Here is a 22,512-nt window from a genome sequence, read left to right as displayed (position 1 = left end):
TCTGTGGTTAGAGTTTTTGGGTATTTTTCCTGGGTTTAGAATTCTAGCTTGGCAGCTATTAACACTTTATTTTATTTATTTATTTATTTATTTTTTTGAGACGGAGTCTCGCTCTGTTGCCCAAACTGGAGTGCAGTGGCCGGATCACAGCTCACTGCAAGCTCCACCTTTCGGGTTCACGCCATTCTCCTGTCTCAGCCTCCCGAGTAGCTGGGACTATAGGTGCCCGCCACCTCGCCCGGCTAGTTTTTTGTATTTTTTTTTTTTTTTAGCAGAGACGGGGTTTCGCCGTGTTAGCCAGGATGGTCTCGATCTCCTGACCTTGTGATCCGCCCGTCTCGGCCTCCCAAAGTGCTGGGATTACAGGCTTGAGCCACCGCGCCCGGCCGCTATTAACACTTTAAAGACATCATTCCCTTGTCCTCTGACTTCCATTGTTTCTGTTGGTCAGCTGCCAACCAGTCTTGTTCTTTTGAAGATAATTTGGCTGTCTCTGGCTGCTTAAATTTTTTTTCTTTTCTTTGGTTTTCGGCAGTTTTATTGTGATGCTCATAGGCATGTTTTTCTTTGTATTTAACCTGCCGTGGGTTTCTAGAACTTGTTAAATCCGTAGCTTAAGTTTTAAAAGTTCTAAGACAGTATTTCTCTTCAGATATTACTTATATTCATCTTCTCTCCCTCTCCTCCTGGGACTCCAATGTTAGATATTTTCACCATGATCTGCATCTGATATTATTTATACATCTCACACTTTTTATTTTACAGTCTTTTTTTCTCCTTTTTGTCCTTCAATCTGATTATTTTCAACCAATATATCTTCTGATGCAGGGGTCCCCAACCCCCAGGCTATGGACCAGTAGCAGTTTGAGGCCTGTTAGAAACTGGGTGGCACAACAGAAGGTGAGCAGTGGACAAGTGAGCATTACCACCTGAGCTCCACCTCCTGTCACATCAGTGGTGGCATTAGATTCTCATAGGAGGGTGAATGCTATTGTGAACTGAACATGCAAGGGATCTAGGTTGCATGTTCCTTATGAGACTCTAACCAATGCCTGATGAGCTGAGGTGGAACAGTTTCATCCCCAAACCATGCCCATACAACCTTCTCCCACTGGCCGTGGAAAAACTGTTTTCCACAAAACCAGTCCCTGGTGCCAAAAAGGTTGGAGATTGCTGTTTTGCTAAATCACTAATCGTATCCCCTGCTGTGTGTTGGGGTGATCAGACCCAACACCAGGCCGTGGGGGCCACAAAGTCCAGCAGAGTTCTCATTCTCACAAAGGAATGAGACAAGACAAGAGTGCATAAAGTGGGACCAGGGGGCCAATGCTAATACAGAGGCTGTGAAGGCCCCAAGTTCTGGAAGCCCACATTATTTATTGGTGATCAAAGAAGCAGGTGGTGAGGATGTGGGGGTTGAAAGAAAGCAGTGTATCAGCGCATGATCTACAGCTGTGACAGTTTAGCAATTTCTTTGAAGCAAATGGAAAATGTTCTACTTGAGATAATGGCAAACATGTTCTTCTAGTTTAAGATACAATCAGTTGGGTGCAGTGGCTCACACTTGTAATCCCAGCACTTTGGGAGGCCGAGGCAGGTGGATCACCTGAGGTCAGGAGTTCGGGACTAGCCTGACCAACATGGAGAAACCATGCCTCTGCTAAAAATATTACAAAATGAACCGGGCATGGTAGTGCATGACTGTAATCCCAGCTACTTGGGAGGCTGAGGCAGGAGAATCACTTGAACCCAGGGGGCGGAGGTTGTGGTGAGCCGAGATCACGCCATTGCATTCCAGCCTGGGCAACAAGAGCAAAACTCCGTCTCAAAAAAAAAAAAAAAAGATACAATCGATCTATGAGCCTGGGAGTGCTAGAAGCAAGGAGCCAGCAAGTCTAGACACACTCCAGAGGCCACGAGGGGTTTTATGCCCTGAGCCCTGGATTCCATCCAAGCCACGAGGAGTTTTTTTTTTTTTTTTTTTTTTTTTGAGATGGAGTCTCGCTCTGTCGCCCAGGCTGGAGTGCAGTGGTGCGATCTCAGCTTACTGCAAGCTCCACTGCCTCCTGGGTTCACACCATTCTCCAGCCTCAGCGTCCCCAGAAGCTGGGACTATGGGCGCCTGCCACCACACCCAGCTAATTTTTTTGTATTTTTAGTAGAGATGGGGTTTCACCGTGTTCGCCAGGATCTCCTGACCTCGTGATCCGCCCGCCTCAGCCTCCCAAAGTGCTGGCTGGGATTACAGGCATGAGCCACCACACCTGGCGCTATGAGGCGTTTTATGCCCTGGGCTCAGACTGTGGTGTGGCAGGGCTGCCTTCCACCCTTTAGCACAGAGCTTGGTGTTCCAAAGGCCATGAGGGGTTTTAGACCCTGGACCCCAGGCATGTTCCAAGACTCTTTTACAATATATCAGACATGCAAGTCCAGCCTCAGCTTTTTTCCCAACACTCAGCTTTTCCCCAACATGCCCCCTTTTCTTTTTTGTAAAACCGCCACAGCTATCATTGCTTGTTCTTGATGGCAGCTTTCTCTCCAGAGGTGGCTTCTGCATCTGCAGACTAAAAGGAGACAGCACAAACACATAATTATTAGAACAAAATCTGCAAGTGTAGAGCTTTCAATGGCCTTCATTTAAGAGGATTGTGGACAACCCATTGGCTGTCTTGTTCAAAATATCAGTTCCAGGGAGCAGGGCTAAGTGAGCCTGACAGGCTTCAAAAATCTACTCTTTTAGTTTTACAATATCAAGGATGAGATTTTCATCTTTGCCCTCCAGAATGCATTTAAGAGTAACATTCCCTATTGCTAGCATAAAAGGTGGCTGAACACAACTTTGAATCCAAAAGGTCCTCTTTTTGTTTTTATTTTTTTATTATTTTGTTGTTGTTGTTGAGACGGAGTCTTGCTCTGTCGCCCGGGCTGGAGTGCAGTGGCCAGATCTCAGCTCACTGCAAGCTCCGCCTCCCGGGTTCATGCCATTCTCCTGCCTCAGCCTCTGGAGTAGCTGGGACTACAGGCGCCCGCCACCTCGCCCGGCTAGTTTTTTGTATTTTTAGTAGAGATGGGGTTTCACCGTGTTAGCCAGGATGGTCTCGATCTCCTGACCTCGTGATCCGCCCGTCTCAGCCTCCCAAAGTGCTGGGATTACAGGCTTGAGCCACCGCGCCCGGCTCTCTTTTTGTTTTTAAATTAATTGAGCAAGGCAATTGCAGGCTGTGCCACCCTTAATTGCCGGTTGGTGATTCAGCTTCATTTTTCTTAGCCCTTATTCAAAATGCAGTCACTCTGGTTTGAATGCTTCTTACGTATTTCTCCTTTCCCTTTTACAAGAGGACCCTTAATCCTAAGGGTTGCAGAAGGATGAAGGTCCGTCTTCTGCAACTTCTTCATGCTGAATAGGGACGATGATATTCCTGCCTATTAGGGTCTCTTGTATTCAGGGTAGAGAGGAGCTCAGTCAGAAAGCATTGGTCCGTTAAGCATCTATTGTACCTCTGAGTTCCAGCAAAAGGTGAAACCCTGGTGCTCCAGCAGTTTCTCAGCTTCCTGTGTGGTTTTCTTGATCTGTCCCCATGTTATGGGGGTTGATGTCAGTGTGATTCCAGTCGGTCCTTGTTCCATCTTTGCATTCAGATTCAACTGGCTCATGGCTCGTACTGGGGGAACCCGGTCCATGGTTGGGATCCATGGGTCCCTCCAGTCTCCTGTTCCATGGTCGTACACATCTTGAGGGCACCCATACGGTTTGTTCATGTCCTGCAAAAACACAAGCATACCCTCAACCCCACGTTAGTAAACTAGTGAAACAGAAGCAAAAACTTTTGTTGCCATAGCTGGGAGGCATACCATTGCTGAAGCATTTGTTCTACAAGCTGTAACTCAGGTTCTGCCTCTTTGGTTAATTACTATGGGGTAAAACTTTCCACTGATAATGAGAAACAGGCCCCTTCTAACAGAAGGCACAGAGAAAGCAAATTGAGGCTTATCCTTCTTGTGCAACAGTATAGCAAAAAAGCAATCTTTAAACCTTCAATTTGTACTGTACAGGTGGGTCCACTAGATGCTGTGGCTCATAACAGATCTTCAGATGTTTGGTGGGCACCGCATTGTTGCAATAAGTCTCTACCCCATAAATTGACAGGAATAGGTGTAATAATAGGTTGAATTGTTCCTTCCTGGCCATCCGGCCCTTGACATGGTAAAATCAAGGAACTTCGAAAAACTTCTGAAGCAGTCCCTATGCCAACAATACCCATGGAAGTCTTTTGTTTGGGCCAGTGTTGGGGCCATTGATTTAAAGCTGTAATAGAGACATCAGCTCCAGTATCTACTAGTCCTTCCAAAATCCTTTCCCTGAATAGTTACTGTACAAATAGGTCTTCTGTCAGACACTTGATTAACCCAATATACAGCCTTTCCTGCTGGATTAGTACTACCAAAGCCTGTTCTTTTCATTGTGCTGCTTCCTAGTTTTGTGTAAGGTAACAACAATAACTAAGCAATTCTTTCTCCTGGGGAGGCAGACCATGGAGTTGAAGAACTAATAACTAATTGAATCTTTTTTTTTTTTTTTTTTTTTGAGACGGAGTCTTGCTCTGTTGCCCAGGCTGGAGTGCAGTGGTGTGATCTTGGCTCACTGCAAGCTCTGCCTCCTGGGTTCACGCCATTCTTCTGCCTCAGCCTCCCTAAGAGCTGGGACTACAGGTACCCACCACCACGTCCGAATAATTTTTTTGTATTTTTAGTAGAGACGGGGTTTCACCGTGTTAGCCAGGATGGTCTCGATCTCCGTACCTCGTGATCCGCCCACCTCGGCCTCCCAAAGTGCTGGGATTACAGGCGTGAGCCACCATGCCCAGCCAACTGATTGAATTTCTCTGGTATAATCAGAGTCAATTATTCCCATATGCACAGTGACACCTCTTAAACTAGACCAAGTAATAGACCGACTGTTCCTGAAGGTAAGGGTCCCCTGATGCCTGTGGGGACCTTCTTTGGTGGCTCCCCAGGAAGTAAGGAGATGGGAATTGTGCTGCAGAGGTCTATAGCAGCACTGCCTACTGTGGCAGGGGACAATTGTATGTTTGTAAGGGCACTGGCTGTGCCGGATATGCCTCGGTTTGTTGAGGGACCTGAGGCGGGCCCCTCTTCCCGTTTCCCGAAAGAGGTTGTCCATCTTTGCTAAATTTAGAATGACACTGATTTGCCCAGTGATTGCCTTTCTTACACTGGGGGCATACACCGGGCCTTTTCTGTTGATTGATGGTAGTTTTTGCCTTTTGATTTCCTTTTCTACATTCCTTTTTTGTGTGTCCAAATTGCCCACAATTGAAATAAGAGCCTGAGAAACGGGGCATATTCTTTCCTGCTTTCAATCCAGCCATAGCCTGAGCTAAAAGAGTAGCCTTATGTAAGTTACCCCCAATGCCATCACAAGCCTTAATATATTCAGCTAAATGAGGCTTCCCTGTCAGGGGTCTAATAGCAGTTTGACACTGCATTAGCATTATTGTATGTAGGAAGCTGTATTGCAACATCCTGAGCTGTTCATCAGTTATGGTTTTATACACAGCCTCTTGGAGCCGAGCAATAAAATCAATATATGGTTCTTTAGGTCCCTGTCGGACAGAACTAAAAGAAGGATATTTTTCCCTGTAACATTTATCCTTTCCCATGCCCGTAAGCACAGAGTGTGCAACTGAACAATGGCGACATCCTCCAGTACTGATTGATTTTCTAATCAACCCCAATTAGGGCCAATTCCCATGAACTGTTCAAAGGAAACAGGCACAGGTGGCTTCACTTGTTTTCCCTTGCCTGAGTCTGAGCTTCATCAGCCCACCAAGTTTTAAACTGTAAATACTGAGATGGAGTGAGAACAGATTTTGTTAAAGTATCCCAATCATACGGTATTAACTTATTATCAAGAGCCACATTTTTAAATAAAGTTTGCACAAAAGGAGAATTTGGCCCATATTGACTAATGGCTTCCTTAAATTTCTTTAATAACTTATAAAGAAAAGTGGTCCAATTGGCTATATTCTGTCCTCCTTCCTGGGTTATAGTAACCGGAAATTGCCATGTTTCAAGGTCTCCCTCAGCTCTAGCTTTTTGAATAGAATTTTGTATAGCACCACCAATTGCTCCAGGTTTTAATGTTGTAACTACAGGAGCAGTAAGTTTTTCATTAAGGGGAGAGGGAGGAGGTGGCCATTCACTTAATTCAGCAGGCAGAGCCGACAAGCTAGTAAAATATACCTTTTTCAGTTTCTCCTTCTTTTCATAAACCTCTTCTGGTTTTTTGCTCCTCACATTCAGAATCTGAAGTTAGTTTTTCGCACTCGTCCTCCTCTTCCTCATCTGAATCTGCCCTGTTTGAAATGGCTCAAGAGCTGCCTTTATTAGCGCCCACATTGACCAAATGGAAACTGGAATTGTTGCTCCATCTTTATATCCCTTTTTAAAATCTCTGCCAATTCTCTCCCATTCATCCAACTCCATAGTCCCTTGTTCCAGAAACCATGGGCAAAACTGTTCTACTGTACTAAAGAGTGGTAACAAATTCTGAGTACTAACTTTCACTCCCCCTCTTCGTAATAAATGCCTTAAGAAATTCAAATAAGCAGAATGTTTGCTTTCACTTTGTCCCATTGTTACCCTGGTTCTTCTGAGCCCTCAGCTTTCCTGAGCTTCTTTCAGTCATCCTTAGGTGTCCTCTGATGATGCATCTTCTGCTTTCACACATCTAGCATTCCTTCGCCGGGGTCTTCATCACCTCACATTGGGCACCAGGAATGTTGGGGTGATCAGACCCAACACCAGGCGTTGGGGGCTAGGAAATCCGGCAGAGTCAAAGGAATGAGACCAGAGTGCATAAAATGGGACCAGGGGCCAACACTAGTATGGAGGCTGTGAAGGCCCTGAGCTCTGGAAGCCTACACTACTTACTGGTGATCAAAGCAGATGGTGAGGATGTGGGGTTTGAAAGACAGCAGTGTATCAAGTGCATGATCTACAGCTGTGACGGTTTAGCATTTCCTCTGAAGCATATGGAACATGTTCTGCTACTTAAGATAATGGGAAACATGTTCTTCTAGTTTAAGATACAATCAATCTATGAGCCTGAGAGTGCTAGAAGCAAGGTGCCAGCAAGTCTAGACACATTAAAGCGGCCACGAGGGGTTTTATGACCTGAGCCCTGGATTCCATCCAAGATGTGCCCGCGTGGCTTGTGCCCTGGGTTTACATTGTGGTGCAGCAGGGCAGCCTTCCACCCTTTGGCACAGAGCTTGGTGATCCAAAGGCCACAAGGGGTTTTAGACCCTGGATCCCAGACATGTTCCAAGACTCTTTTACATTATGTCAGACATGCAAGCCCTGTCTCAGCCTTTTTCCCCAACATTCAGCTTTTCCCCAACACTGTGTCCAAGCTGCAATTAAACCCATCTACTGGATCTTAACTTTAATGATTTCTTCAATTCTATGATTTCCATTTACTTTTCCTATAGGTTCCAGGTGTCTGGTGAAATTCTCATTTTCATTTATTTTGATTAATCATAATTATTATTATTTTTTCTTGAGATGGAGTCTTGCTCTGTCACCCAGGCTAGAGTCCAGTTGGCTCACTGCAACCTCTGCCTCCTGGGTTCAAGCAATTCTCCCTGCCTCAGCCTTCCAAGTAGCTGGGACTACAGGTACCTACCACCACGCCCAGCTAATTTCTGTATATTTAGTAGAAACAGGGTCTCACCATGTTGGTTAGGCTGGTCTCTAACTCCTCACCTCAGGTGATTCACCCACCTCGGCCTCCCCAAGTGCTGCGATTACAGGCATGAGCCACCATGTCCAGACTAGTTTAATGTTCTTGTCTGATACTTCCAATATCTGGATTACCTGGGGTCTGTTTCTATTGTCTCTCTTTTTTCTTGTTTTCCATCTTTTCATCCTGTTTCCTGGCATGTCTGTTATTTTTTGTTAAATGGTAAAGAGTGTATTGAAAACTGTAGAGACTCTTGATGTCTTATTCCAGAGATGATACAGCAGGAGACAGAGGACAGATAAATCTCCTTAATCAGAGCCAGGCTTGCCCTTACTCCTAAAGCACAGATTTTCTGAATTCTAAACTGGAGGCCTAGAGGTACCAGGGCCCTTCCTCCTTGGCACAATTTCCAATTTTGAAATCCAATTTTGTTTCCCTAGCAATGCAACATTTTCCAAAATACATTCTTAGCTTCTTTTTCTGCTTACGTTCTTATTTCTGCCTTATCCATGTGCAACTTAGTAGTCAGTAAATCCCTTGAGAAAAAACTGCAAAAAGAAAATGGAACCACCATTATTTCCCTTTTCTCCAAATTCTTGGCCTCTCAAATCCTGGTTGCCTTGGTTGCTCTCCAGTGATGTTAGATAGATGTCTGTTTCTTCTTGTAATCCTGTCAGTTGTTTCTTAATATATTTTCAGACTATACTGCTAGGTGCATATATATTTACAAGTTATACCTTTTTGTTGTCCTCAATATACAATATCCTTTTGCCCCTTTTGATAGATTTTTAACTTGAATTGTTTCAGCAGATATTAAGAATGCCACACAGCTTTTTTGTCTTTGTTTTCTGATGCTTTTTGCCTAGCGTATATGCTGTCTCCCTTTAGCTGTCAAACCTGTATCTTTGTGTTGAAAGTTTTACAGATAGCATATTGTTAGCTTAAAAAAAAAAAAAAAATCCAGGCTGGGTGTGGTGGCTCACACCCGTAATCCCAGCACTTTGGGAGGCTAAAGTGGGTGGAACTCTTGAGGTCAGGCGTTCAAGACCGGCCTGAACATGGTGAAATCCCATCTCTACTAAAAATACGAAATTAGCCAGGCATGGTGGCACACGCCTGTAATCCCAGCTACTTAGGAGGCTGAGGCAGGACAATCACTTCATCTTGGAAGGCGGAGGTTGTAGTGAGCCAAGATCGCGCCATTCCACTCCAGCCTGGGCAACAAGAGCGAAGCTCTGTCTCAAAAAAAAAAAAAAAAAAAAATCCAATCTGAGATTCTTTAATTGGCAAGCTTAACACTAATTACTGTTAGATGAGGCATTTTTGCCACCTAATCTACTTTTAAACCTTCCATTCCTGTGTTCTTTGGGTAGATCAAGTTTTCTTCTGTGGACTTAAGTTATACATTCTATCTTTGTTTTTAAGGTGGTTATCCTGAAGACCATATGGTTAGGCATTCCTACTGAACTGTTAAACTCATAATTGTTAAACTCATAAAACTATATTCCCTTTGTAAGACAAATAGTACATTCTCATCCCTCTTATCTCATCTCCTACCCACACAACACCATCCCTTTTATAGTCTCTAGAATTTCAGTTTCAGGCTCTGAAATTTTACTTTTTCCTAGTCCTTTTAAGACAACTTTACTAGGATACTGGACATTACTTGCTAACCTTGAATCCTCCTGCATGTTCCTCCTCCATTTTGAATTTTCTCCCATGACTTTTGTTTGTTTTTCTGAGACGAAGTCTCGCTCTGTCACTCAGGCTAGAGTAGAGCGGCATGATCTCAGCTCAATGCAACCTCCACCTCCTGGGTTCAAGCAATTCTCCTGCCTCAGCTTCCCAAGTGACTGGGACTATAGGCATGTGCCACCATGCCCAGCTAATTTTTGTATTTTTTAGAATGGAAAGGGTTTCACTATGTTGGCCAAGCTGGTCTCGAACTCCTGACCTCAGATGATCTGCCTGCCTCAGCCTCCCAAAGTACTGGGATTACAGGCATAAGCCATCACACCCGGCCCCAAGAGTTTTTAAAGGAGGGTTTTGTATAAAACCTAAGGCCTTGTAAACCTAAGCATATGCCCTCACAATTACACAGGTTGCCTGGATATGAAATTCTAGGTTGAAGTTAATTTACCTTGTTGCTGTTGTGGATCTGATCACAAGTGATACTTTTTTCTTTACAGGTGGCCTGCTCTTTTCCTCTAGAAGCTTTGAGAGTTTATCTTTGTATTTGTTTGCTTAAATCCCACTAATAATAGTGTACCCAGGCTTGGAAGTTTTGTCTTTTCTGACATTCATTATTTCTTCAAATTTTCTTGTTCTTTTCCCCTCCTTTTGGGACTTCTGTTATTGGGATGTTATTTCCATCCTCTATGCTCAGTTTCTAATTTTATCTTTTTATACAGGACTACTTTCTGACAGCATATCTCAAGTGGATCTTCCAGTTCATTCATTCGTTCTACAACAGTATCATTTCTGCAATATATCTTTCTCTTGTCTTCTATTTCAACTATTTTCATACTCAATACTTTTCCTTTTAATCTTACTTCTGCTTCATATTGCTATCTTCACTCTTATTTTAAAATAATTTATGTTAAATTCTTAGCTCATCTTTTCCAATAATTTAGCTTCAGTTGTTCAGTCTGTGGCCTTTTTTTAATACTGTTACGTACTTCTCTAGCATCGACTTTTGCTCTGAGTCCAAATTATCCTGCAGGTGTCACCCCTTGGCAGAGAATCTCAGGCACCCAGAAGAACTATGGAACAGTTTGCTTTCCCTCTAACAAGCATTAGGTCAGAATTTCAACTTCAAATTGTAAGAAAGGAGTAACATGGAAAGAAGAATCTGTCCCCCTAGGTTGTAATTCACCAATTCTAGGATTTGGAAGGAGCAGGGACTTCTAGGAATGGCAGACTGAGAAACTCAGATCAACTCCCCACCTAAGGACAACTAAAAAAACTGGACCCATCAAGAAATATTGATTGAAGTTTTGTGTGGGCCATGACAGGATCCTTGCTTTACATGGCATCCCTAGTATAATCTTCTCGCAGGTGCTCCAAAGTCTGAGGACCTAGACCTGTCTTTGCCTTGCATCCCTGTTGCCTAGACAGTCTGTTCTTTCATGTGTGTGAATCGCAGATTTTGTCCTCCCCTTATTATTCTGTATTCTTGTGCAGAAATTCCTCAAAGATTCCAAAGTCAAGCCACTGTATTTGAGCTAAGGTCACCATCTTGTGCTAAAAAAATTTTTCAAGGTAAAAGATGGTATTTTGCTGAAGATTACTGTGAAATATGCATATGAAACACTGCACAGTGCCCAACAATTTAGAGTGGTAACTTTTCCCAGTTCTCCCTTGTTTTGGGTCCCAGCCACCTATCCCCCCAGCCTTCTGTGTTGTCTTTTATCTCCTTCCACATTTCTATTTTCATTCACAAAGGAAGCCAACAGACCATCTTATTTCTCTCTGTTCAGGGAAGAATTCCCATTTCCATACTGGGCCTGCTGGAGAGAATGAGGGTCATACTCCTTACGCACACTTGACAGTTAACCACGGTCAAGGACGGCAGTCCTTGCTGCTTTAGGTTGTAATATCCCGTCCACACTCTCCTACTTCTGACCATGTGAGACAGAAATTGTCTTTATCACAAGCTGGTTGGGAGATGAGTGGCCAGATAATGTGTGTTCCAGTTACAGTGATCTCAGGGGTCTCAATTTTTTGGTCCTCTTAAATTCCATTTTGGATAGTGAGAGGTTGGACTAGTGGCCCTTTGCCCTGGTTCTACGATGAAATAACAGCACCAGTATTGAGGAATCAATCAATACCTGCACCACAGCTATGTCCCAGAGATCATCTCACTGCCTATGAGCTGGCAGTTGGGGGTGAGGATGACCTGGTGTGGGTAGTGACTGGTGTCTCTTTCTTCAGAAAAATATCACAGAAGCCTACCAGGTCAGCAAGAAGCCTCCAAAGTCCGTGGCGAAGGTGATTAGAATTTCAGCCCCTGCCAACAAGGCCATCTACAACTATAGTATCCAGACCATGAATTCTACAGAGCTTGCCAAGAAAGAGCTGTATCAAGAGATGGCCAAGGTGAGAGACCCAGACAGGATGATGGCAGCTTGCAAATCCCATGAATTCTTTCCTCTGACCACACCTGCCTGGAGGTCAGTGGGGGATCTCAGGTGTACAGATGAAAGCCAATCATGCTAGGGGAAGTAGACAAGGCTCAGATGTTGAGAGGTGTTCTATTCCGCACTAAATGAGAATCCACCACACTGAGGGTGAGCCCGAGATCCTCAATGGAAGCTCAGATGTACATGAAGGAGAACAACTGTAGCATCCTTACCTCTGGGGTACACTTTATGATTGCTGCTTATGAAGGCAGCTACCAACAGAAGGGAAAGCCATGGTTTAGGCTTCCAGCACACATTAACTTTAGGAAACGGCTTCTCCCATCAAAGGGGACAATAATATGACCCTTACAGGGCTGCTGCACAGTCATTTCCTCTCAATGCACTATTTACGTTGTCAGGAACTATGATTATGCCCCCAGCTGTTTCTGATTCCTACAAGAAATCCAAGATTGCTATCAGCCCTTCTACCCCAACCTGTCTGCCCCCATTTCTAGGAGCCAAGAAAGAGATTCACGTACTCACAGGATTACCTCTCAGCCATGGTGGAGCCCCTGGACTTGAAGGAAGAGGAGAAGAAAGCCCAGAAGAAATCCCGCCAAGCCTGGCTCACAGCCAGGGGATTCCAAGTGACAGGTCTTCAGAGCAACACTGAAGGCAGCTTTCAGGATCTCAAGCTGCCACCCATCAAAGAGCTGAATGAGGTCCACAGGGAAGAGCAGGGTCTCAGGTGGGGTGTCCATAGGGACCTTTCTCCTGATTTACTTACTCCCCCAATTTAGGAGTGGAAGGAAAACTCCCTGTTTGCTAACGTACTGGAGCCTGTGTTGGATCGAGACCGGTGGAGCTGGGACAGGCACCACGTGGACTTTGATCTGTACAAGAAGCCACCACCTTTCCTCAAGCTGCCCCCTTCGCCCGCACCAGCTCCTATAACAGGTAACAGGCAAAGCTTTGCCAAGCTGGGCCTCCTGATGCCGTGGGCAGGCAGGAGCTCTGTGCCACTCTGCATCTTCAGTGGTACCCATTTTGTTTACGCTATCAACCAAACTTTCTATGCTAAAAAAATCAAGATGCAGAACGGGTCTGATAGAAGAGATTGAATGTTGGGCTGGAACTCAGACCAGGATTCTAGTCCGAAGTGTGACATTTGTGTGACTTCAGGCAAATCCCTTCATGCCCTGGGCCTGGTTTTTTGGCTATAAAGTGGGAAAGTTGGAAGACAGGTCTAAAGGCTTCCTGAGCTTCAACACTATTACCCATGACTGATCTCTAGGTGTCCAGCCAAGAGCTGGAGGCAGAGGCTCTGGGCTTCACTGGGACCTGCCAGCTGCAAAGATACTGACAGTTCTTCCTGTGGGGGAAAGGCGGAGGCAGGAAACATAGGTCTTCCTACACCAGTCCCTCCAAGTCCTCTTCCTCTTTATCCCTGCTTATGAAAATTGATCTCAGGATCATCTAGAGGTTAATATAGAATCCAAACTTGTCGGTTAACAGAGCCAGAACCTTTGTTCAGGGAGAACGAGACATGAACCTATCTAACAACAAGGTCTGCCAGAGAAACCTCTCCCAGAAAACTAGGTCAGGTGAACATGATGGCTTGCTCTCCTCCTCGACTCTTAAGGACAGCTGATCACAGCTCCACGGAAGTGCTAACAAGTTTGCTAAAATGTCACTTTCTCCATTTGCCTAGACTTCGCTCCCTCCCTTCCCAGTAGGCCCTAGGATCTCCCAGGTTGCCTGAAGAGACCTGTTCTCTGTGGGCATGTCTCAGGCCCACAGTTACTGCTGTGGCTCTCAAGGAGGCTCCAGCTAGGAGAGCTGTCTAGCCTAATACAAGGCTTTTCCTTGGTAAGAATGCTTCCTAGTGAGCTCCACTGCCAGCCTTCCCAGCAAAAGTCTCCTGGGGGTTTCACTGGTGAAATCATTTAAGAAACACATGCTGGGTCTCCTCTTCCCACAACATGCTTAAGAAAAGTTAGCAACTACAGATAAGAGGGACAGGCTTGAACTGGTCGCTAGGCCTTTTCAACCCAGATAGATGAATGGAGAACTTGCTGCTGACCGAGGCCTTACATGCCACCAGCCTAGAGTGAAGCCCCCTTCCAGAGGTCTGCCTAGAAGGGGGGTGGGTCTGACAGCCCCTCCCCAAACTTCCCCTGTGCAAAGAAACTCCAAGCAGCCTTTTGTCCAGAGGTATGCATGCTTCATTTTGTGCAAAATGCTTCCTTGCTATTATTAACAAAACAGAACTTTAGGTTTCACTGAGAGGTTATTTACATGGTCACAATATTTAGAAACTTTCCCGTTTTAAAAACTAGTTACCAAACCCCTGGCAGAATGCTCAGGCCAGCCCCCCTCAGCCAGCTCAGCTCTCCAAGTTCCCAATCTCCTCCTTGCCTATTTCCAGCATCACAGTAAATTGGGAATATACTTGGAGGAAAAAGAGCTGGCCGCTTTCTCTGTGCTCAAGGGAATGTCCACAATAGGCATTTTAGAGCTCCAGACCACCCAAGGACCACACCAAAGCTTAAAGTCCACCACAGTGAGCACGCTGGGACCCGGTGTATCTTACAAGCGCCAGCAGAAGGGAGGCTGGAGAAATGCAAAGGCCTGCTGGGACAGCCTGGAGATACCATTCATCCTCTCCTCAAGAGTACAGGCCAGTTTTGTAAAGAAACTAAAGTCCCTAGGTGGGTACCTCAGCTGAGGCAGCCTCCCTATCTCCTGAGGAGGATAAAAACTAAGGGCTCATAACCCCAAGGCATTGCGGACTGCACTGTGTCTGCTCCTTAGCGTTCTGGGCCCTCCTTGCAGAGTGAGGACAAAGGGGACCCGAGGCCATCAACAAAGGGTGGTTCTCAGGGTCCTGCTGTCACCCATTAAATGCTGGTTCTGAGGAACAGTGTGACAAGTACAGCAAAGGCTAAGAGTACACAGATTGTGACATTTTATATTCTTCGTTAAATGGTTCCTGGTACATGTTTTAAGTGCCTCTGCTTCTAGTTTAATTGAATGACCCAGACACAGCTTTCAAGCTGTTCCTTAGAGAATGTGTGGTTGAGCAGAAATGGCTGTCCACACCTGACACAGGTCCCCACCCACCTCACGCCCTGGAGGCAGCAGCACAAGCCCCAGTTTCCACTATGGTGTCTCCTCAATGACCAGAATACCCGCCAGTTCCAGAGGTCGGCAATTCCATTCTCTGTCTCCGGCTCAGTTCAGAAGCTGTGATGGTCCTGTTAGACAGCACTCCTGCAGGTCGAAACCTGGAAGAGGCTCTCCCAGGCCAGGAGACAACCCTTCAGGTGCAGACAGGGAACAAATGGCTCAACCTGTGATAATGCCAAGTTATAACACCTGAAAAAAGAGTGACAGTCATCCAGCAATGGGCCATGGGTGGGGGCGGGCAGCAGAAGGGGACACTCTCCCCTGCCTCAGCATGTCCTGTCCAGAGGGTGGGCACAGATATAGGCTCGCTTCTCAAGGATCTGCTGGGACACTTTCTTAATCTGCTCATCTAGGTTTTCTGGAGCATCTGGGAAGGAAAAGGAGAGATGGTGGGTGATCCTTCTGCATTGTGATAAGACAAACATGGCTGAAGTGGGGGCATTTTTCCACAAAGTCAGCCCACCCACCATGAAGCAGCCCTAAGGGTGACCCCCTCCTCCAAACCCCTAGCAAGTGATTCAGGGCTGTAGGGAGAGAAGGGTACAGCTTCATTCTCAGTTACAAAGGACTCATCCTGCTCATTTCTAAGCCCCAGATCTTGTGGGGTGGAGCCGGCACTTGCTCCATCTGTGATTCCAGCCCACTGGAGGAGAAACCATTTCAGCATCCTCCACAGCACATAACCTGTCAGCACTGGGGGGGGGGGGGGGGGGGGGGGGGGGGGGGGGCGGTCTGGGCTACCCCCAGGGCTAGGACCTGCCAAAAATCATATGCCACTCAGCGAGTGCCACAGTGCTGGCGCCTACCCCCGTCACTTGGCAACAGGACTGGGCTCTGCAGGGACACTGATCCAGAGCCTCAGGCCAACAGGACTGTGAGGGTCAGAGGTAGACTGAGCTGGGCATTCCCACCCAGATGGGGTCAAGTGGCTATAGAAGAGGAAGAGCACTGCAGACAGACCGGGGAGCACGAGCAAAGCCCTCTGTTCTCTAGGCCAAGGCCTGAGACCTCTGCAGGGCACTGCAAGGTCATTTTGGATGGGTCACAGTGTGTAAAGGGGCAGGTAAAATGCTGTTGTATCCAGAATCAGGTACAACCTGGCGCTCCTCCCTTCGTGAGCCTTCCCCGGACAGCTTCAAGAATACAGCCAGGGTCAGGCACAGTGGTTCACGCCTGTAATCCCAGCACTTTGGGAAGCCAAGTAGGCAGATCACCTGAGGTTAGGAATTGGAGAACAGCCTGGCCAACATGGTGAAACCCTGCTTCTACTAAAAATACAAATATTAGCTGGGCGTGGTGGTGCATGCCTATAATCCCAACTACTCAGGAGGCTGAGGCACAAGAATTGCTTGAACCCAGGGGGTGGAGGTTGCAGTGAGCCAAGATCATGCCACGCATTCCAGCCTGGGTGACAAAGTGAGACTATGTCTCCAAAAAAAAAAAAAAAAAAAAGAATACAGCCAGGCACGCTGGGCAGATGCCAGGGGTCCTGCACAAAGGGCTCTACACTCGCTCAATCTAAAATTGCCTTGGCAGGCAGGGCGCGGTAGCTCATGCCTGTAATCCCAGCATTTTGGGAGGCTGAGGCAGGCAGATCATCTGAGGTCAGGAGTTCGAGACCAGTCTGGCTAACATGGTGAAACTCTGTTTCTACTAAAAATACAAAAAATTAGCTGGGCGTGGTGGTGTGCGCCTGTAATCCCAGCTATGTGGGAGGCTGGGGCAGAAGAATCGCTTGAACCGAGGAGGTGGAGTTTGCAGGGAGCCGAGATTGCACCATTACACTCCAGCTTGGGCAACAAGAGCGAAACTCCATCTCGAAATAAATAAATATAAATAAATACAACTACCTTCGTGAATGGGGCAGGTTTGCACCTACAGTGCCTGGCGGGCACTGCTGCAGCTAAGCCCAGGCCTACCCAGGCCTTCACTTAAGGCAGAGGTCTGTGAGTAGCCAGCAGGCTCTGGGAGCTTGACAGGGTCCAGAAACAGCTCACCCTCAATAGGGGCCTAGAAGTGGGCCCTTCCTTCCCTCCCGCCACTCACACTTGTCCAGCTGAGAGAGGCTGAAGAGATTCTGGAAGTAAGCTTCCACGCAGAAGGTGTTGGCCAAGAGAACCTGCCAGAACCGAGGACAGAAAAGATATGCCCAAATTCCTGGAATCTGACCTCTGAGCTTCAAAAACCCAGCCTATCAGCCAAACTGGGTAGCATGGCAGGGGTGAAAAGGCCTGGCTCAGGAGTCACCCTGTCTCGGGTTCTAATTCCAGCCCTGACCCAACAGCTTTTCCCCAACAGCAAGTGACTCAGTATCTCTGAGCCTGTTTCCTCTGAGAGGCAGATGTCACAATCCTGGTATCTGCAGGCACTCTGGGAAGTGTAGGCAGAGATCCTGGTACACAGTGGGTCCTCAGACACTGCACCTGCCTCCCCCTAGCACAGCGGGCAATGTGCAGGGTCTGCCCCTCGCTGGGGGTCGGGGCACTGGGATCGGGAACCCCTGTCACTCACCCCCCTCTTCTCTCAGGCAGGAAGAAGAAAGGGAACGGCCCCATCTCCTGAACAGCACAGACCCTCCCACAGCCACCGCATGGTGAACTTGCACAGCCTCCCCCATAGTCTCTGCCTGCAGGACCTGTGGATACCCCCTCAACTGGCCCAGCCCTCCCCCACACCCTCCTCAACAATTAACTTCATTAAAGTGCAGCAGGACAGATGCCAGCAGCCAGGCCCTGTGTGAGGCTAGGCTGGACTTACCTCATGGTCGTGGTTGCGTAGCCCGATGCGGATGGAGCGGCTGGCCCGCGACAGCACGGCCGTCATGCCATACAGGTTGATGAGGATGTTGGCCACCCGCTTCAGCACCAGCTGCTCCTCCATGATTGTCTGGGATCACAGAGGCTCCGAGTGGGGACTCACTACCTAAACCAGTCCCCAACACGGTCCCTCCCTGGGCTGCATCTCTGCCTGTCTTAGTTTCCTGTGTTCCTTGAGAAAGTGGAGCCAATAAAGCCTTTCCCTTCAGGCTGTGGGAGAATGGCTCCCAGCCACCTTCTGTTTTCCCTTCTCTTTGATCTCTAGATTCAGGGAGGGGGTTAAGGCAAGACCAGGTCCCAGAAACTTGGCTGAGACCAGAAGCCAGTGACTACTGTGCTACTGTCACCTTCAGCAGCAAGGGCCCCACCAATCAGGTCCCTAGATTCAGGCCCCAGGTGGGGCTGCCCTCCCGATTCTAGGGAGCCTCTCTACCTGAAAGGTGCACAGAAAAACACTGCAGAAAACTCACCCAGCAAGGGTGCCCCTCCAAGTAGCTAAGTGGGCCCCAGGACAGGCTGACAAAGTCAGCCTGACCTCACCACCCCATCCCTCCAGGGTGATCAAGATTTCTGTTCTAGGCCTGGTCCCAAAGGATGCTTGACAAAAAGTAGTCTCATGGATGCTGGCCAAATTGGGGGACCAGTTGCGACCCAGGCCTGGGAGGGCCTGGTTACCTTGCCAAAGCGGAGCAGCAGTGTCTCCACGGTCTGGCCGAAGTAGTAGGTGTTCTCCTCAAACTTGTTGGCACTGTCCTATTAACCAAGACAGGAGTCAGTTCAGCACCTCATCCCTACAGTGCCCTGTCCTGTCCCACAGCCCGGGTACCAGGCAAAGATGCCCCATTTGAGGGAGGCAATCCAGGGTGTCATGGACTAGCTGGTGTTCCCCAACCTCCCCTGGAGGAGCCCAGAACTCCCACAGTGAGATCTTTTCTGCCATGAGATCTAGCAGAAGGGCACTGAAGTAGGGGGTATGCCTGTTGGGCCCACTTACCGCAAGACTGGGGTGCACAACTCCATGGTCGCCTGTCAGTCCCAGGTCCACAGTTCGGCCCAGGGAGTCCCGAAGCCTCCGGCCAACAGTCTCCATGACTGTGGTCACTTTGGCCTGTTTAAACTCACTGCAGAAAGTCCATGGTCCTGTGACTGGAGGCCTCACTGCTGGCTCTCACTGTCCAGCAACACGGCCAACTTGGCACCCAGAAGCTCCGTGCCCCTCCCTGGCCTGGATATGCCGGGCCCCTGGCTATAGGCTGAACCCCCCAACCAAACCACCTGCCGGAGAGCACCCAGTCGCCTCAAGGGAGCCACACATGTGCTACCCCATGAGGGGTGGAGTCGCAGCCAACTTCCCAGCAGCTGTCTCCTGTGAAGGAGACAAAATGCTACCAGCAACCTGTACTTAGTCTCCAGCAGTGATTTGGGATTGCTGTGCCCCTAGGATGGGGGTGGAGGGGGGCAGGAGGGAAAGAAGGGCAGAGAAGAAAAACACTGGTCTTATGTTGGCTGCGAGGCCTGGCACCTTTAAGGGGACACCTGTCATTCTTCAGGTTCTGAAAAACCAGCTGCCTCCAGTGTGAGGGACCAGAGGGGGGATACGGTGTTCACACTGGAGCTGTAGGGTGGTGTGGCCATAAGGGCAGGGCAGCGAGGGCTTCCCTGGGCAACAAGCCCCCAACTACCACAGGGGAAGGTCCCCTCCACAAGGCTATGCCACATCCCCATGCCCCCACTCGAGGTCAAGGCAGCTCTTTCCTCCCACTGCCCTGGACTGGCCCCTGCTGGGCAGGTATGGGCTCTGAGAAGCACACAGTGACAATGGCACCTACCGGATCCTGGCAGTCAGGATGCGGCCAGCATGCTGCAGACCCGTCAGGGCGATGTACATCCGGAGAATCTCATTGGTTCCCTGTGGCCAGTCGTGTAGAGGTCAAAGGCTGCCCCCCAGCCAGGCAGCCATGGTAGTGTCACATGTGCTGGGTAGGGCCAGCCACTGCCTGCTTGCCCATGCCACAGAAGCCACTGCTCCTGAAGTAGCTGGGAACAGGGCTCTGACCAGGGCTCAAAGAGTACACAGGGATGAGGAGGAGGTGACCAGATGGCCATGGGCTCCCGCTGGGACCCTCTGCTGCTCGGTGACCAGCTTCACGTGTCAAGCCTTTCTCCAAGTCTCCAGGTCCTCTTTAAAATGAAAACCAACTTTCCCTGGGTGGTGAGGGGTGCTGATGCCTGGGGCTCAGCCAGTGCCGGACAGACATTGCTGGCTCCAGGTGGAGGCCAGATTCCTAACAGAAGCCACAAACTGCTGAGTGGCAGCTAGAAGCTCCTCAGAGCCAGGTGTCAACACCCAGAGGGCCACATGCTCCCTACTCCCCCAACCCATGATTCTGATCAGTGAGAGGCCGGTGGGCTTCTGCCCACTCTGCACAATGGAGATGTGCGTCAGGTGCAGGGGCCTGACCCAGGCTACACAGCCAGCACCAGGGACTGAGGACTGTCCTCTGCAGCCAGGCTGAAAACACGGAAAGCAGGACTTCCTACAGGAAAAGGGGGGACTGCAGAGGCTTCCTGGCAGAACCACCCAGCTCTGAGCAGGCTCCAGACAGGAGCTACCACCCCACATTGAGAGCCCTGTGTTCTTCCAAGGCCTCGAGGGCTTCCTGAACCCTGCTGACCACCCCAGTCCTGGAGAACTCCAGCCCTCCCGGGCTGAGGGAAGGGCCTTTGGAGAAGGCCCTTTGCAGGGCTGAGACCACTCCAGTGCCCTCAGGCTGGCCCCTGCCCCGTATGTCCACTACAACAGTGGAGATGGCTGGAACCCAATGGACAGGCCAGGAACAAAAGCAGCCAAGGAGGCTTCCCACTGGACAGGATGGCCCAGGAGACAAGACTACACTCCCGGAGGCTGATGATGTCCCCTCATTACCAGACCTGCTGCTCAGGCCCAAACCTTCTCCCTGTCTCAGGCTGCCTCCTGTATACCCATGCCCACCATCACATCCCACCCATCCTGCTGTGCTCTCTTAGGTCTAGCATCTCCCTCCCAGCAGGAGAGCCCCTGGCCTCTGGCCTCATCCCTGCAACTCACTCTCCACGTGAGCCCCGTCCATATGTCTGGCACTTGCTGAGCCCCTGGGGGAATTTCCCACAATACAGATACAACCAAATAATGCCCTGCTTACAGACGTTTTATGGCTTCCAAATTCCTCTGCTGTCAGTCAAGGTCCTCCACAGTCTGGCTACTTTTTTAGCCTTCCCATGTACCTTCTTCAACACCCCCAAGCCCACTACCTGCCCCAGCCCACCTGGCAGGACTGACTGCTGCTCCCAGAAAGCCCTTCACTCTCTCTTCATTCACCTTGTGCCGGCAGATCAGTCCCATCTGGGCCTGGCATGCTCTATTACCCTGCCCTTAGGGATAAACTGCCCTCCCCCCGGCCCTGGTCAAAGCCCTTTTTTTTCTGCTCCTAAGGGCATGCTTCACAAAACTCTGGCTGCCTCTGGAGGACGCCCGCTCCCTGCCTCTTTAGGTACTTGCACTCTGTCATTCCCCTTGGTCAGCCCTGCTACACAATCAGAACACAGCACCCAAAGTCATCTCTGTAGCCCCAATTCCCTTCCCTGCCACCAGGCACATGCTAACTGAACTGACTCCTCAGGCTTGTGACTTCATGGAGGGCAGCAATCAGGAACGAGACGTGCCAGGGCTAGGAGAGCCCTTGAGAGCCAATGAGAGCATGAGACCCAGCCCTGGGCCGCGGGGGCTTCTGTGAGGCCCTGAGCAGCATCTTCAGGACCAGGCAGGGTCCTGGGGGTGGAGCACAGCTTAGCTGGTGGCGGGGTCACTCACCTCGAAGATGAGGAGGATGCGGGTGTCACGCAGTATGCGCTCGTACGGATAGTCCCTCGTGTAGCCCAAGCCCCCGAGGATCTGCAGCGCCTCACTCACACACTGCCAGGCAGCCTCGGAGCTGAACACCTGTGGGGTGTCACACCGAATCCTTTCCAAAAGGAAGACCTACGCTGCAGGGAGCTGGGTGGCTGGGGAGGCGTGGGAGGCACCAGGGTTTGGGGAGGAGATCAGCCAGGGAGGGACTTGAGGGGTGATGTGGACAAGTCCTTTGCCTTCCTTGACCACACTGGCCAGCTTGTGTTCCCCACCCCACCGTGACCTTCTGTACCTCTGGGCCCACCTTCACCCTATCTGCACCTGGCTTAGCTCCTGTTCCTTTAAACCCCACCTAAGATCTCCCTCTCCCGAGAAAACCTGACCTGTTCCTGCCCAGTCCCAGTGGCCGTGACTTCTTTCTGTCTGTGCACACTGTAAGTGCCTTGGGGGCAGACAAACTGCCATATTTAGCCCTAGGCTTAGCATCTGGAAGAGGCTGGCTACAGCAAACTAACGTCTGTGGTCACTGTTCAAGGGTGACAAGAAAACGAGATGATAAAACACATGCAAATGCACCCAGTACACAGCCTGCACCTAGAAAAGACTCAAACATGGCCCAAGATGCCCAACCTTTTTTTTTTTTTTTTTTTTTATTTTATTTTTTCAGGGACCTTGCCACTTCAGGATCCCAACCTTTTAGGTAGACTCTCCTGCCCACACCAGGACGTTTGC

General features: G+C 49.0%; 2 protein-coding genes across 3 annotated transcripts in view; one reads left to right on the top strand and one right to left on the bottom strand.

The window, feature by feature from the left end:
• Positions 1-17,837, top strand: part of KIAA1257 (KIAA1257 ortholog) — an 86,040-nt gene extending 68,203 nt beyond the window's left edge. The window contains exons 17-20 of one of the 2 annotated variants that reach the window (XM_010354648.2): positions 11,699-11,863; positions 12,402-12,608; positions 12,687-12,843; positions 17,603-17,837. In XM_010354648.2, the coding sequence (XP_010352950.2) occupies positions 11,699-11,863; positions 12,402-12,608; positions 12,687-12,843; positions 17,603-17,637 (564 nt within the window). In that variant the 3' untranslated portion in view covers positions 17,638-17,837. Of the gene's footprint in view, positions 1-11,698; positions 11,864-12,401; positions 12,609-12,686; positions 14,339-17,602 lie in introns of those variants that run through there. The other variant, XM_030942710.1, reaches the window with a different exon arrangement.
• The window catches only part of ACAD9 (acyl-CoA dehydrogenase family member 9), a 35,768-nt gene continuing 28,087 nt past the window's right edge, over positions 14,832-22,512 (bottom strand). Inside the window, exons 12-18 of the mRNA XM_010354665.2 lie at positions 21,742-21,870; positions 19,721-19,800; positions 18,886-19,012; positions 18,567-18,644; positions 17,833-17,961; positions 17,122-17,194; positions 14,832-15,442 (exon numbers count right to left, since the gene is read on the bottom strand). Coding sequence (XP_010352967.1) covers positions 15,342-15,442; positions 17,122-17,194; positions 17,833-17,961; positions 18,567-18,644; positions 18,886-19,012; positions 19,721-19,800; positions 21,742-21,870 — 717 coding nt within the window. The 3' untranslated portion in view covers positions 14,832-15,341. The remainder of the gene's footprint in view (positions 15,443-17,121; positions 17,195-17,832; positions 17,962-18,566; positions 18,645-18,885; positions 19,013-19,720; positions 19,801-21,741; positions 21,871-22,512) is intronic.

Source organism: Rhinopithecus roxellana, chromosome 1, assembly GCF_007565055.1.
Source record: "Rhinopithecus roxellana isolate Shanxi Qingling chromosome 1, ASM756505v1, whole genome shotgun sequence".
Lineage (NCBI taxonomy): Eukaryota > Metazoa > Chordata > Mammalia > Primates > Cercopithecidae > Rhinopithecus > Rhinopithecus roxellana.
Note: the sequence above shows the minus strand (reverse complement) of the source record. Positions and strands in the feature narration are given on the sequence as shown.